At 41.5% G+C, this 16,946-nt stretch overlaps 1 protein-coding gene across 13 annotated transcripts in view; it reads left to right on the top strand.

Moving 5' to 3' along the window:
* The window catches only part of LMBR1 (limb development membrane protein 1), a 154,226-nt gene that overhangs the window by 17,583 nt on the left and 119,697 nt on the right, over window positions 1–16,946 (top strand). For 10 of the 13 annotated variants that reach the window (XM_073810134.1, XM_073810135.1, XM_073810136.1 and 7 more), the window contains exons 2-4: window positions 7,412–7,484; window positions 9,773–9,812; window positions 15,396–15,535. In XM_073810134.1, the coding sequence (XP_073666235.1) occupies window positions 7,412–7,484; window positions 9,773–9,812; window positions 15,396–15,535 (253 nt within the window). Of the gene's footprint in view, window positions 1–7,411; window positions 7,485–9,772; window positions 9,813–15,395; window positions 15,536–16,946 lie in introns of those variants that run through there. The other 3 variants (XM_073810138.1, XM_073810137.1, XM_033863553.2) reach the window with 3 other exon arrangements.

Here is a 16,946-nt window from a genome sequence, read left to right as displayed (position 1 = left end):
ACTAGAAATAGAGGGGAGCTTCCTCAACTTGGTAAAGGACATCCACAGAATATCTATAGCTAACATCATACTTAATGGGGAGAAACTAGAAGCTTTCCCACTAGGATCAGGAACAAGGCATGGATGTCCCCTCTTACCACTCCTTTTCAGCATCACTGGAAGTCCTAGCTGAGGCATTAACAAAAGAAAAGGAGATAATAGGTATATAGATTGGGAATAAAGAAAAAAAACTGGGGAATTTCCTGGTGGTCCAGTGGTTAGGACTTGGTGTTTTCACTGCCGGGACCCGGGTTCAGTCCCTGGTCGGGGAACTAGGATCCTGCAAGCTGCACAGCATGGCCAAAAACAAAAACAAAAAACAAAACTTTTTGTTTTCAGGTGACACGCCAGGGAGTCAGTAACAACAAAAACCTGCTGGGACTAATAAGAGATTACAGCAGGGTTTCAAGATACAAATTAATAAACAATAGTCAATTGCTTTCCTGTATATGAGCAATGAAAACTTGGAATTTGAAATTAAAAAAACAGCGCCATTTACATTAACACACCCCCACCCCCAAATGCTTAGGTGTAAATCTAACAAAATATGTTCAAATCTATATGAGGAAAACTACATACTCTGATTTAAAAAATCAGAGATCTAAATTAATGGCAAGATCTTCCATCTTCATGGAAGATCTTCCATCTTTAATATCATTAAGAGGTCAGTACTTAAGTGTTTATTGCGTGGGTAAACTTGATAGGAAATAGTTATAAAGCAGCTTAATTTTCTCCCACTGCTGCTTGCAAGGATGCTTTGTTGCATCTTTGTACCTTACCCCTCATGACAACTTGGGGCTTATCTTATAGCTTTATAGTCACTTTCACATGTTGAAAAATTGAGTCCAGTCTAATCTAAACTTCCACCTTTTATCCAGTTCTAAGTGTCTTCCCTTTGCCCTGATCATACCTGACTGAGGCTAAGGAACCAGCAGTGGGAAGGGTGTGTGATTTACTCAGTTTGTTTTAAAATTATTTATCTAGGCACTCAGCAGGATTCAAGAGATGTACAAGATTATTCCTATTTGTGTTAGTACCTCCGATATACCTAAAGTATATTGTATGTAATACATAGTTTAGGGGACAAGTTTTATTTACATGAAACATTCAGTAGAAATCATTGCTGTGCTAAATTTGTGAAGTAGGAGTTTGTGGGGATTCAGAAGGAGGGAGGCTAAGTGGGTAGAATGGTTGTGATTGGGATGAAAGAGCCCGAAGGACAAAGGGTGAGTGACAACTGGCTCTGATGCCTGCTCCTCGCAAATAAAGCTGTTCTTCTTTTATGTTTTTCTGGAGTGGGTTTCAGAAGGAATTTAAAGAACTTTTTGCTGGTGACTTGCCTTGTAAAAAATTGCAAGTCATGGAGTCTGAAAAATCTCAAGAACAAGTAATAAAGTGTAATATTGTAGATGAAATTAATGAACTAGAAATTTGCTGTGTTAGTCTTGAAAGATGGACTATTTACCCCTTGTTAAAGGTCTCAGTGTTATTTTTTTGCAAGGAAATATTCTTTTTCCTTTATTGAAGCACAAGTTGAAAGACACGGGGCAATTTATTGTGATAGTGCTAGTAACTCTTAGGAGAGTGGATATCAGCATGTGTTTTGTATTCAAATTAATTGTGGAAATAGAGCACTGGTAATTTTGTCTTTTCTCTTTTGAAAGGTGGTATGTTGCAATTACAAACAGTAAAACAATGAACATCTTTATATGTGTGTGTGTATATATATATATATATCCTTGTGTACATATGCAAGTATATCTGAAAGGAATGCTTATAGCTACTAGCAACAAGAATTCAGTGTGCTTTTAATCAAATTTTTATTTTTCTATAAAAAGTGTGGAGGAATGATGTTTTTATACATGCTGCAACATGGATGAACCTTGAAAACATGCTAAGTGAAAGAAGCCAGACACAAAATGTCAGATACTGTATGATTCCTTTATATGAAATATCCAGAATAGGCAAATCCCTAGAAACAGAAGATGGATTAGTGGTTATGAGGGGCTGGGGCAGTGGGTGGCAGAATGTGGGGCACATAGGTGTATAGAGCATTCAGCATGGTAACATTTATTTATTAGAGCATTCCTAATACTTAAGAAATTCACATTTATAATTATGTATTTGGTTTGGGTTTACTTTTTCATTCATGGTGAATTAAATTCTTTCAGCTAAAGTAGTGTTTTATTTTTCCTTGCATATTCAGTTTTAAAAAGTGTCATTTGGTTCTGTGTTTTTGGTGCATAAAGATTATTTCCTCATTGTGGATTATACCATTGTTCACAAAGGGCCCCAATTTGTCTTAGCACTTTTTGTCTTAAATTCAGCCTTGTCTGAGAGGAAAAAAAAAATGTGACAGCCTAACTTTCTTTGTTGTTAGCATCTGCTTGGTATGTCTTTATCCCTTTGCTTTCAGCCGTCCCAAGCCACTTCATTTTAGCTATATCTTAGTCTGTGAGAGTTTTCTTTTGACAGTTTTATTTACAATTATGATTTTAATATGTTTCATCTTTAGTTTATTATCTTATTTTTGTAACTGTGTTTTCTTTTTAAAATTTATTTATTTATTTATTTATGGCTGTGTTGGGTCTTCGTTTCTGTGTGAGGGCTTTCTCTAGTTGTGGCAGGCAGGGGCCACTTCATCGCGGTGCGCGGGCCTCTCACTATCGCGGCCTCTCTTGTTGCGGAGCACAGGCTCCAGACGCGCAGGCTCAGTAATTATGGCTCATGGGCCCAGTTGCTCCGCGGCATGTGGGATCTTCCCAGACCAGGGCTCGAACCCGTGTCCTGCGTTGGCAGGCAGATTCTCAACCACAGCGCCACCAGGGAAGCCCTATTTGTGTTTTCTTGTGTTTTACTACATAGTCTGGCTCTTAGGGTAATTTGAAAGAATTATAATTTTAATTTTAGTTATTTTGTGGTTCACTTGTAACTTTAAAGGATACTCAACATCTCACATTTTTGATTTAGCAATTTTAAAATAAAGCCAGGGTTATTGGCTCTGCTGTGGAGTGAGATTATTGGCTCAGTTATAGTTTACTTGTCCTCTCCCAGGATTTTGTTAGAAATGTGTCACTGGTAGCTTTCCTTAGGCCATTTGTACCCATCACTCTTATGATATTTACTCCCCGTGGTCATCTTAAACTAGCTGAAGCCCATCAGCCTTAAGTGAAAAGCTTACACTTATACAGTTTGATTATAAGGTACTAGTTTGAATTTAGGTTTAAATCTTATACTGGGATTTAAGAATATTTGCTTTTAACAGCATATTTTAGATATATTATAGGTTTTTTCCGACCTCTGAAAGTAGAGCGTCCTAGGAAACCTTTCCTGAGCTGAAATGGCACAAAGTAGAGAAGCAGTTACTTTAGGACCCGTCTTGCTCACAGATACACAAAATCAATCGAGATGAAGCACAGGTGCTCACCGATACGGTTCACAGCTGTAGCAGCTTGATGCTGAGATGCTGAGTGTGGTTCCGGGGAGGAGCTTGGCGGGCCGCTCTCACTGCTGGGGTGGGCGCTGCCTCTGTAACGCTTGCTGCAAAACACACTGAGCTGAATGAGATTTTCGCTTTTCGCCCTTTTTTGGTAAAAGTGAAAATCCTCTTTGGATTTTGTTTGGTTACCAAAAACAGGTACTGAAGTGGGTCTTTCTAAAGAGTGAAATGGTGTAAAGCAAACTTTAGAAATACCTTTATTAGGTTACTTGTGACTGGGTAACTTAGCTCCCAAGTGCCTGGCCATTCTTGATCAGCATCAGGACTAAAGCCGTGTGGCCCCCAGTGAGGGCTGAAGCACCTGCTTTGGGTCAGCTGGCACAGAGGACATGCACCCTGTGCTTCTGCTTATGGTCTCTGGTAGCCTTGTTCTTCCCCTGACCAGGAGAGAAAAGCTCAGTCTTTTCAGAGAACCGTGAGAGCCCATCGTATCCCTTTTTATCAGCTGTACCTCACCTTTAGTGGTGGCGAGCTGGAATGACTTCCTTCTTTTTTTCGTTAGGAATTTCCTTTTGCCTCCACTGAATGTAGGAGAATAGGAGGCATCATTATGCTTGTTTTCGTTTTACTATCCCCATGGGTGTGTCTCTCTGATACCGACGTGCTCATGTAGAGAAGGAGCACACCTGCTCCTACCCCCCGTCTTTGGAACTAGAAAAATGGCCTAACTAGTTCTGTGATTTTTGTGTTGTTGTTCCAGTCTGGTTTAGTTGTATGTTTATTTTCATAGTGGGTAGCTCTTATTTCCAAATTAGTAATACTTACACTTGTTTTTATAATTGTTAGCCTTCTACTCTTAGATGGATTGCTTTCCATTAGTCTTTTCCATCCCATGCCATGCATTTTGGTTCCTTGATTTCCGTTTGTCCGTTAACTTTCATGCCTTCTCAGCTACCACTTCTGCACAAACTCCCTGGAACTCCTGAAACTACTCTTCTCCACCTTTAATTACTAATTTAAAAAATCCTAAAACATGCTTTAGTCACAACTTTGTATTCTTCCAGCTTCCTTGGTCAAGTACTTTTATTGCAGCTGCTTCTCTACCAGGAACCTCAGTTGATTGGCATGTCCACTCCTATCCATCACTTGGGTTCAATTTTCTCCCAATCCACTTAGGTTTCATGGCCCATTATTTCACTCACTCTTGCTAATACCCTAAACCAGTGGTTCTCAAATGGTGGTCTGGGGATTTCTGGGGGTTGGTGGTTCAAACGCTGGGAGCAGATGAGGTTAACTATAAAGAGCTTGTGGAATGAGAATAGATTTCTGGCTCCGCTCAGAAATCATAGAGAAGAATAATGTTTAAAGGCTGGCAGGAAAAGGGAAGCTAGTGATGGAGTCTGGGAGAATAATCAGAGAAGGAGGAAGATTGCTGACGTGCAAGTTGCTGCTTAGAGGGCAAGTGAAATCATGAAAGTGTAATTTGGCTGTTGGGACATCACTGACCACTGCCAGAAGCACTTTGAGTGGGTCAGTGGGCGTCAAGTCAGATAAGTGGTTGGAAGAGTGAGTGAGTGAGTGGTGGTGAAAAGTGGAAGTCCGCAAGTGTAGGTTGTAAAGGGGAGGAGAGAGAATAGGTTATTTGTTAGAATCATCAAGCCTGTGCTAGTTCTTGGGGACTCAGCCTACATCTGCCTCAGCATCTAAAAATCAAGCTCTTGTGTTGTGTTGTATAGCATCATCAGGCTTCCTGCATTGCTTAGAGTCTTGGCTTGAGCTTGCCTGAAACTTTAAAGGCCGTTTCATTTCCCGTTGCCCCTCACTTCCGTTGTGTTTCTCAAATCCATTTATTCTCCCATTCTCCTGCGTGACTTACATACTTCTCGCCTCACCCTCATGTGTAACTCATTTGATGAACTTCTCTTTCACTGAGAAAATAGAAGCCATCAAAAGATAATGTCTTTGTGCTTCTACCACCATCTACTTACCCACCTGCAGAGGGACTCAAATGTTCTCTCAGTTCCTGCTTTTCCTCCTCCTCCTCCTTTTTACTTTGGATAAATTTTTGTATGTAGCCCCTCAACTTGAGCACATTTCTTCAGCGATTCTCCCTTTCTTTCTTGCATCAGAAGTAAGTACTGGGTTATTTCAACAACTGTATAACTTTTCTCATCTTAAAAAAACCCCTCTCAGCAGTCCCTTTTACATTTCCTTTGCTGCCCTTTATCATAAAACTCCTGGTAAGAACTGTCTACTTTCATTTTGCTCCAAGTTTTCTCCTTGCTTAATCCATTTCAGTCAGGTTTTTCCCTCCACCCTTCCAGAAAAACAGCTCTTGTCAAGGTCACCGATGACCTCCATGTTGCTAAATCCAGTTGCCCGTTCTCAGTGCTCATCTTACTTGGCCTTTCAGCAGCATTTGACGCGGTAGATAATTCCCTTTTCCTAGATAAACTTTCTTCACTTGGCTTTCAGTACGTCGGTCTCTTCTTTGCTGCTGCTTCTCAGTCAGCTTTTGCTGATTCCTTCTCTCGAGTTGGCTTCTAAATATTTGAGAGCCCAGAACTCTGTTCTCAGACTTCTCTTCTCTGGCTGTACTCACCACCTACAGTGGAAATCTCATCTAGTCTTATGGCTTTAAGTCCCATCTATCTGCTGATGACTCTTCTTTTTTTCCCCCTAGCCTGGTTCCTTCCCCTCAACTGTACGCATTTTTATATCCAACTGCCCATTCAACCTCTCCACCTGAGTGAATAATATATGTTTCAAATACAGCAATGTAAACGCTATTCTTATTTCTACCCCAAAACTACTCCTCTTTTGACCTTCCCTGACTCAGGAAATGGCAACTCTGTCTTTCCAGTTTCTCAAGCCAAGAACCTTATGTTTATTCCTACAAGTCCTGTCAAGTCTGCTTTCAAAACATACCCAGAACTTGATAACTTCTTAACACCTCCACAGCACAGGTCTAAGTGACCTTTCCTCTATATTATTGCAGCGAGTCCTAACTGGTCTCCCTGCTTCCGTCATTTCCTTTTTCTAATTTATTTTCCACACTGTAACTAGAGTGAGCTTTTCGCAGTATGTCAGATCATATCACTACTCTGCTCAGTGGATATTTACTGCCTTGTCCATGATCATTCTCAGTCATATGGCTGCCAACCCTTCTTCAGAAATCCATGCATAGGGGTCATCCCGAGGCTTCATCATCACCTGGAATGGTTTCACTTGAGAGTCTTCAAAGTATTTCTGCCATGGTCCACAGCTCCACGAGGCCTTTATCTAAAGCACACTTGATCTTTGACTATACTGAGATCTCCCATTCCTTCACCCATCCTTTTTTGCCTCCGTCCCCTAGATCTGATAGAAATTAAAAGGAATTTAATATTAAAAAAGTATCTTGTTCAACTGCTGTTCGTTTTGACATGTGGTTTAATTATTGAATAATCGCCCCCACCCCCACCTTGATTTGTGAGGCCTCGTGTATGTACAACCACCTGACATGAATTTTTATATGATAGAATCTGTTTCATTGATCTGCCAGGTTTTGGTGTCAGCACACTCTTTAAATGTTATTGAAGCTTTATATTAATAGCACGTTTTAATATTTAGTAAGGTTAGTAGCCTCTCATTGACTTTATTTTTCAAAATTGTTGGTAATGGTCTGGTTCTTTATAGTTCCACATGATTTTGAAAACAACTTGGTCAAGTTATGAAAAGCAAAATGTCCACTGGGCTTTTTTTTCTGGAATGGTTTTAAACTGGGCTGACTAGTTTGTATAAGTTAATATTTCATAACACTTTTTGTTAGCTAAAATTTTTACTTTGTAATAGATTAAATTCTTTTTCCCTATGAATGCCAAAGATGTATCTTCTGTTACTTAAAAAGATATGCAAAAATGTAAATGATTTGTTAAATTTGTTTTGTTTCAGATCTGTTTCCTTCTCTTTGCCGTTCTCTACATTGTCTCCTACTTCATCATCACAAGATACAAGAGAAAATCAGGTTAGTAGACACATTGTTATTAAAGCTTTGATTCTAATGCCAAGTGGTCTAGGCATGGTCCGTGGCTATATGGTGCCCATCGGCATAGTTAGTATATTCAGTATGCCTGTGATGGAAGCAAGCAGTTGCCTGGTACTAAGAGCCCTAAAAATAACCTCCAGGGAATCTGGCTACTCGCAGGGTCATCTTCTTAGGCCCGAGCCCTTTTTTATCACCATTCTTATGTTCAACTAAGAATAGTCCAGGGCTCTTTACTTTCTGGGAAATTCCAGAGTTTATGAGGATATTTGGTTCCCTGTGACTGGCTCTGAATTTGAACATACCCCTCATCACCCCCACCCAGTTCTTTCTCCGACTAGCAGAATATCTTTTCTTTTTCTGAAGCGGTATAGAATTTAGAGTCTCCGTAATACCATTTAGCATTCAATTATATACTATATTATCCTTTTATTATTTCATATGTATCCTTATCTCACCAGAGGGACCACTGTATCTTTTCTTTTTTTTAATGAATGTTGTGCTGATTAATTCACAGATTTTTATGCCAGAGTTTTATAAGTAACTAACCAGTTACTTTACTGACTTCTGTTAAATCTTAGCTATTTCCTAGAAATCACAAGATTTCCACCTGTGATGCTGGGCTAATAGTAGGTGCCATGTGAATAGTTAAGGATTCCATATATTAAAGCTTCCTTATGTTATTTTAAACTTGTCAGAATTTTGAAAGAAATCAGGAAATAGTGCTTGCTCTAGTGCACTACTTGGCTCTGTGACTGCACTGAAAAACTCCTTGGATTCTATAATCTCTCAGAAGTTTGAAGACCTGGGATCCAAGACAGTATCTTAGCTGTTTTAAAAGATGCTTTGGCACCAGGTTTCATAGATTATGGCCACAGAAGGAGGGAGAGATAGAGAATGAATGAATAATGCATTGTTTTAGGGGAAATCAGGGGATGATGAGCAGGAAAATAGGGTATTTATTAGATGCTTTTTAGAGTAATCATGGGAGAGGGTAATGAGGACCCTGGACCTGGTTGGTAGAGGGTCGGCAATAGAATTGAAATGGATATGAAGCTATTAAAACAATCTTCAAGATATGGTGGTTGATTGGATGTGGGTACAACAGTATAAAAGTTAATTGTGACTATGTTATTTTGTGGTCTCTTTGGTCTTAAAACTATTTTGGGCAGTCAGTAATTAAGAATGGAGATTGGTCTAAGAGAATGGCCCAAATATGCCATTGTCACTGAAACAGGTGGGCGCTCAGAATTCCACAGACCTACGCAGAGAGCCTTTGAGGACAACCCCAGTTAGGCACTGAGGAGAAGGAGGGGCCGGGGTGTTGTGTAATATTTTTGTAATTGGATCATAGTTTCCTTAGCTGGTAAGATTACGTGGGAGGACAAAAAAGATGGCCAACAGCCATGAGAGAGGGAGAGGGTAGGGTGAGGAAGCACAGGAGCAAGGGCCATCTTGCTCCTACTTAGAAACGACACAGAACTTGATATATTTCTGTCTGTAACTTGAATGAAATGATGAAGTATCAAGGCAATGGTATCCAAGGTGGTTTAGGATGATCCAAGAAAGTCCTCATTATTACCATTACTAACAATAGACTCCAATTACAGAAAACTATATGAGTTCTAAAATTCTGAATTTTAATTTTATAGTAAAAATTTTTTTTGGCTATTATCAACCAGAAAATTTCATTCATTAGCAATTTCACTGACATTGTATAACAATAAACTTGATAGTGGTTCTGGGGTTCTACTGAGTTTTATTTCCTTGAGCACTAAATATTTTGGAAGATCTTAATTTACATATGGGAGTTTTGTTAATCAGGACTTTTTTTTTTTTTTTTTGCCGTATGCGGGCCTCTCACTGTTGTGGCCTCTCCCGTCGCGGAGCACAGGCTCCGGACGCGCAGGCTCAGCGGCCATGGCTCACGGGCCCAGCCGCTCCGCGGCATGTGGGATCCTCCCGGACCGGGGCACGAACCCGCGTCCCCTGCATCAGCAGGCGGACCCTCAACCACTGCACCACCAGGGAAGCCCCAGGATTTTTTGATCAATCAAAACACTCTGTTTGTTCTTTAACATATTCTATCCTATCTGATTTAATGAGATTTAGATTGTGATCTGTGCTGAAATAAACACAGTGCTTTTTGAAAATAATTTCTATTCAATAATTGCTTCTTCAAGTTTATATTTTTGTTCATGCTTTTATTAAATTAATGAAACATTTTGTTGGAAGATAAAAGAATATTAATACCTTGAACATTTTTGCAGATGAGCAAGAAGATGAAGATGCCATAGTCAACAGGATTTCGTATGTATTTTAATGTTCGATTGTCTTGTTTCTCATTCTAAAGTCATACGTGTTCGAAACTTAATTTTGCCTTTTGGGCAGAAATATGCAAAAAATTCACTTAAAGTATTACAGCACCTTTATCAAATGTTAGTCCTATCCTTGGAAAGCACATATAAGCAAATACATGGATAATTGAGGATTGATTATCTCCTGTTAAAATTTGCTTATTTAAGGAGCCAACAGATTTAATCTTCAGAGGATTTAACCAGGAAATGGGCTTAAGATTGGGAAAATTGCTGGGCCAAAGAAAGAAAGAAAGAAAGAAAGCTCTTGGCTGTTTGAATGGCCTTGGGACAGGGAGCAGACATCTCTTCTGGTTAATTGAACATTTACCTACTGTGAGCAGGGAGATGGGCCCAGACGGTCCTCTTAGGTTCCTTATAGCTCTGTTTCTGCTTGTGTATGCTGATGATAGAGCCCAGCTAAAGGGCAGACATGAATTCTTTCCCAGTCCTCCAGGTGTGAAGTACTTGTGAGATGTGCACCCCTCTCGGTTTAGTCTGCATTCCACTTTTGGTGGTAAATCTACTTAAATGCGTTTGTAGATGAATAATTTGTAAAAAGACAAGAACACATCCCATTGGATTTTACACTTGCATTGTGTTTTATGAAAATATGGCTGTTTCCTTGTGGTGGTGCCGGGGAGCGGCCTCACCTGCTTTACATGGCAGCTGGCATGGCCTGTCTGAGGGGTTTGGGTTTCTCCCAGCAGGTGGTTTTTGCATCACGGTGATGTGCACAGATGTCCCCTTCCTGAAGGCAGATGTGTGTGCCCTTATAAATTCAGGAAGGGGAAGTGTGGAGGAGAAGGTCACCTGGGAGGGCGGCTCTGACCTAGCCTGTCCCCCTAGCTGCCCCACCCACTGGTCTGTTTGTCTCCCACTGCCTTTCTTCCCTTCTGTGGTGGAGTGAGTGAGAACCGAGGAGTCAGGCAGAGCTGGGTTCACATTCTGAACTCAAGATTAACTTGAGTTCAGAAGAGATTGAGAAAGATTCCTTTCCTCCATATGTGAGCTCGAGCTACCATCTGCTTTGTAGCATGTTGTGTGGATTAAATAACATACACACAAAAAAAGTCGGGGGGTGCTCGGTGCGCGACAGGTGTGAGCTCAGGGTTGTTGTACTTCTCCCCCAACCCTCTTTCCTTGCCCACCCTCCTCCCACTGAAGAGGAAGGAGCAGAATGAGATGCTGTGCTTAAAGGAGGAGAAACAGTGGTCCAGGGTTCTGAGAGTTCAGCCAAGTCCCCAAGGGTAGGTGATGGCCAGCACCATCTGGCCACCTGAGGGAGGGAGGGTTCCCCGCGGCCTACTGCAGCCCCGCGTCAGGCTGAGGAGTCTTTCCCTGGCCTCTCTCACCTCCCTTTAAACCCACCTTCGCTTTCTCTTTTGCTCCTTAAAGGCCTTCGTTCTGTCCTCTGTTTGTATCCACTCATGCCCCCAAATTCCCTCTCTCTGTTCTTTTCAACCCTAGATTACATTTTCTCTCAGCTGGTTGTTTGATTTGATTTGGATCAAAGCGCCTAACTGGTGAAACTGCTTTTAAGGATGGCTTGTCCAGGCAGGAGGGAGGCTTGGTGCGGAGGTCAGAGCACGAGGGGGTGACCTGGTGTTGACTCCCAGGATTTGAGAGGAGAGAGGAATCCAGGCACGATGTTGTCCCAAGGGGGTGAAGAGGGGCACCCACTGCGTTGGGGAGTGCTCTGTCATGGGGACTCAGAGCCCATGTAGGGTGGGAAGGGTGTCCCTGGTGGATGGCCTGGCCTGGCTGTCAGTGCTCAGGTGGGGAGGGTGTTCACAGGGCAGGGCAGTCCAAAATGGGGCTCACCTGAGCACATGGTGCCTCTAGGGTGAGGGGGTCAGTGAGGCAGGAGGCTGTTAAAGACAGTGGGGACCACTTACAGTTAGTGAGAGCGGGAAAGCAACAGGGAACACTAAGTTGTTGTGGTGCAGTTGGAGGCATCTGTATGGACCCCCGTTTTTCAGTATAGTTACTGAACCCAATCTAGATGTGAAGTGTGGATGCATGTATGTGTTTTTATGTACATGTATACCTAGTGCATACTTACGCCCCCTGGAGCTGCCTGTCCATGCTCACCTGGGAGCATGACACCCCAAGAGCAAGGAGTATACTTAGCACCTAGATTTTTGTTTCCACTAAAAGGAATCAGTGCTCCTTGGGGGGAAGGCTGATTGCAGGGCTGGGGTAGGGAAAGTTCCAGGCTCCTTTCATCCATCTTGTAGTGCCACAGTGCAGGGAAGTGCTCAAGAGTGATGGCAGCGCATCAGGAAGACAGGGAATCCTTCAGGGGCTTTCACACTTACTCAGGGACAATCAGGATTGTCATGGATCTAACACAGAACAGAGCAGAGCAATCTTGAGTCCATACAGATAGAAACCAACAGGTGAATAACTTATTTGACAAGGAACAGGATATTTTCCTAGTTCCAAACTTAACTCCCCACAAAGGGAAGAGGAACTTTAGAGTGGAGAGCCTTGGCAGACGGCACCTTGGCCAGTGAGCAGAGACTGCGACCAGTAATGGGGCAGACAGACATCCTAGGCCACCTGGTAGCCTGTAGAGAGGAGCGTGAAGCATGGCGTCTGTGACTTTCCTGCCTTGTGGACATGTCAGACTCCACAGAGCCAAAGCTGGCTCCCTCATCTCCCTCGCCAGCCCGCTCAGCTGCAGCCGTCCCCGTCACAGCTGATGTCACAGCTGATGGCCGCTCCACCACTGCCACTCTCACGAGGTGGTCTTGGTCATCCCTGAGCCCTCTCTCATCCCGCACTGGGCAGCCCTGTTGGCTCTCTCAGAATCTGCTCCCTTTCAGAAGGGGAGATTTCTGAGGTTGCCTTCAATTCCGAGGCGCACTGTTTCATAGTTGTGTAAGCAGTGACGGCTGCCATTTTCTGACTTGACCCAGGATCTTACCTTGAGGACCCCTTGCCAGCATTTAACTCTGTCCCATCAGCCTTTTATGGATAGTTCTCCTCACAGCTACTCAAGGGCAACAGGGAGCCTGGTATTACCTTTTTTTGTATGTCTAGGGCCAATCACAGTACCTAAAGTGCAGTAGATTCTAGAGGGTTTTTTAAAAAAAATTAATTTATTTTTGGCTGTGTTGGGTCTTTGTTGCTGCACGCGGGCTTTCTCTAGTTGCGGAGAGCGGGGGCTACTCTTCATTGCGGTGCATGGGCTTCTCATTGCAGTGGCTTCTCTTGTTACGGAGCATGGGCTCTAGGCGCGTGGGCTTCGGTAGTTGCAGCGCACGGGCTCAGTAGTTGTGGCTCGCAGGCTCTAGAGCACAGGCTCAGTAGCTGTGGCTCGCAGGCTCTAGAGCACAGGCTCAGTAGCTGTGGCGCACAGGCTTAGTTGATCCGTGGCGTGTGGGATCTTCCTGGACCAGGGCTCGAACCTGTGTCCCCCGCATTGGCAGGCGGATTCTTAACCACTTGCACTACGAGGGAAGTCCCTAGAAGGTTTTTGACGTAAGATCCAGTATTATATTTACAGTGACCATATATATTTAGGATTTTCTGGGTCACTTTTGATTTCAAAACTTCATCTGTTTGCCCTCATAAGCTTACTCCTTGGTCAGATTACATCTGCCAGCTTTAGACCTGGAAGCCATGGTTAGCCTTCACTGCTGCGTGCGAGTCAGTGTCATGAGCACCAAGAGAGGAGGGACTGACTTTACGGAGAGGAGTGAGAAGGGAGCCGCTGAGGAGTGCTTCACGGGGCAGATGACGCAGAGGGGACCCGAGGGAGAGGGCCGACTGTGCCCAGGACACGGAGCCAGAAAACGCATTCATGTTGGGGGTACAAGGAGGTTAGATAAGCCTGCCTGTATGTGGGAATCTGTTGTGGCCAGAGGAGCCTGGAAGGGCAAATTGGGAGAGCTGTGCGGGACCTGGAATGGGGAGATCGTGGATGTGGTCTTAATTTTCCTGTTTGAAGAAGGAAGGAATGGTAGCGACAGACTTACGAGGACAGAAACGAAGGTTGCTTGAGGCACTGGTGGGTAAGTGCTGGAGATGGCAGTGGGCCTGGGGCGAGGGTGTGTCTCTGTTTTTCCCAGGAAACGTGTTGTCCCGTTCAGCAAAACCCGTTTGTAAGGCTTTTTCTGTGTCTGAACTGAATTGTATTTTTGGTGTGTATCATATGGTCTACATTAAAAAATTTACTAGTGATTTACTGACCACGGGAGGTTTCATGGTTATTTTCAGCTTTTAAGTAGGAAAACGCTTCTGTTGGTTGCCACAAGATGGCATTGGCCTCAAAGTTACTCTATTAGATGTGTATTTTGAGCGTTTAGTATCATTTTTCCTTATATCTTCTTACATGTATTTTCACGTTCTTTCTACATTAAATTTAATGGAATGAATATTAAATTAAGGTTTCATCTCTAATGTCAGTGAGGTTTCCTTTTCCTTTGCCATTTTAGTCTTTTAAAATAATCTTTAAAAAATTAGGTATAAAACTTTAGACATTTCAGACGTGTAACTGAGAAAGAGAAAGCACCCTGTAGTCCCACTCTCCTAGGAATTGTTATATATTATGCTAGATTTTTTTTTTTTTTGCGGTATGCGGGCCTCTCACTGTTGTGGCCTCTCCCGTTGCGGAGCACAGGCTCTGGACGTGCAGGCCCAGCGGCCATGGCGCACGGGCCCAGCCGCTCCACGGCATGTGGGATCTTCCCAGACCGGCGCACGAACCCGTGTCCCCTGCATCGGCAGGTGGACTCTCAACGACTGCGCCACCAGGGAAGCCCTATGCTAGATTTTTAAATGTACCTCTATTTTCCTGTGTGTAATTATGCACTTTGTGGGGGGGGGGGCGGGGGGAGAGCATGTTTTATATTTATTGTCCATGCTTTTCTTCGTGTTTTTATTTTTAATTTATTTTAGACATCTTTCCATATTAGTACATATTAGAGATATCTCATTTCAAAAAATGACAAAATTGTGTTTTAAATATTGTTTAATGTATAATTCTAATAGTTGCCTACAGTTTACTATATAGTTTATTTAACCTTTACCCATTTTAAGAGATGGTAGACCAATAGGTTTGTAAGTTTCTTCTTCCTGAAATAACCATTTTCATGTAAGTCTTTTTTCATACTGTGTTCACAAGCATTTTTTCAACTGAGCCGGTTTTTGTGTTGCTGTTAGCATATATTGCCATAGTTGTTAATTAAATGCAATTGTGAAATAAATACTTAAATTTAAAATAGGAATGAGACTACAATTTATTCTTCGTAAAATGTGCAAAGTATTCTGTCTGTAGTTTATGTCTGCTTTAGGCCGACTCTTTAGACTTAATGGTTTTTTCACAGAGTAAGTTTTAGAGTTGGTCTAGTTTAACTTCCAGGACCATACGTATATCACTTGTCTTCCAACTACATATACTCAATGAAATGCATATGTAATTCTTTTTGGATTTAAAAAATTTAAGAGTTTTGATTCTATTCTTTTTGAATTACTCCCGTATTCTTTGCGTTTTCCAACCACTGGTGACAATGATGCTCTTCTCTTCCAGGTTGTTTCTGAGCACGTTCACTCTAGCAGTTTCAGCTGGGGCAGTTTTGCTTTTACCCTTCTCAATAATCAGCAATGAAATCCTGCTTTCTTTTCCTCAAAACTACTATATTCAGTGGCTAAATGGCTCCCTGATTCATGGTTAGTATATATTGCTTAATATAATCACAATTAATGTTTTAATTTTCTACTGTACTATATTTAAATTTTTTCCTTTTCTTAGTTTCTTTAATAATTGGCATCTTCCTTCAGTAAACCATTTGAGTCTTTAATAAAATCAGAAAACCAGATTTTACTTACTATTCCTATTCGTAGTTAGTTGTGAAATGCTTTTCTATAAGAAGCAGTTTCTATACTGACTGTGATTTTGATAAATACGGTTTCATTTAAATATTTAGCAAGAGAATTTTGGTTTATCTGGATATGTCAGAAGAACTCAACCTCCATTTAGGATCTAAAAAAAAAAAAACCCACCATAGTTTCTATTTTATTTATTTGCTGTTAGTCATTTCATTTATTTATTTCTTTAGTCATTTCAAAATGCATGATAGAAGGGGGAAAACTCTTTTGTCATGGACAAACTTTAAAATTAGTGTGGTTTAAAAAAGTAATGACTTGGGCTTCCCTGGTGGCGCAGTGGTTGAGAGTCCACCTGCCGATGCAGGGGACACGGGTTCGTGCCCTGGTCCAGGAAGATCCCACATGCCGCAGAGCGGCTAGGCCCATAAGCCATGGCCGCTGAGCCAGCATGTCCGGAGCCTGTGCTCCGCAACGAGAGAGGCCACGACAGTGAGAGGCCCACATAACGCAAAAAAAAAAAAAAAAAAAAAAAAAAAAAAAAAAAAAGTAATGACTTATTTTGGCAACATGGTATATTGCCTTGAAGCAAAATAGACCTGAATTCCAATCTTGGCTCTGTCATTTTCTGGACATTTTTAGTGAGGTAGGACATTTTAATTTTAATTTATAAAATAAATTAAAAAATCGAGTACACATATCTTTTTTATATGTTTCATTGTCTTTTGCCCACTTTTTTCATATTGAATTATGTTATCTCTTTATATGTGAAATACATCAGCTATTTATCAGATTTTTGTAAATATGTTTTTCTAGTTGTTAGTTTACTTTTTAATTTTGTTTTTTTTTTGGTTACAGAATTTTTGCATTTTTATGTTGTCCAGTCTTTTTCTTCCTTTGATTTCTCTCTTTTTGTGTTTAGGAGATCCTTTCCCTTCCTGAGATGTGACAAATACTCCTTTTTTTTTCTTGTTCTTTTAAAAATGGTTTTGTTTACACTTAACTGTTTAATCCATCTGGAGTTTATACAGATAACTACCTTTTTTCTTACCCATTTGTGTGTGTTTAAAGAAATACATGTTTGCTGTAGAAAATTTGGAAAACAAAATTTACAGTGAAGAAAATTACTATTACTCACAGTCCTACAACCCAGAGAACTACTGTGGATACTGTGACGTAAACCCTTCAATGTTGTGTGAGTGCACATGTGAACACATAATCAAATAAATAGTGAAATGGAACCCTACTGTACTCA

Source organism: Tursiops truncatus, chromosome 9, assembly GCF_011762595.2.
Source record: "Tursiops truncatus isolate mTurTru1 chromosome 9, mTurTru1.mat.Y, whole genome shotgun sequence".
Classification (NCBI taxonomy): Eukaryota; Metazoa; Chordata; class Mammalia; order Artiodactyla; family Delphinidae; genus Tursiops; species Tursiops truncatus.
This window is presented reverse-complemented; position numbering and strand designations above follow the sequence as displayed.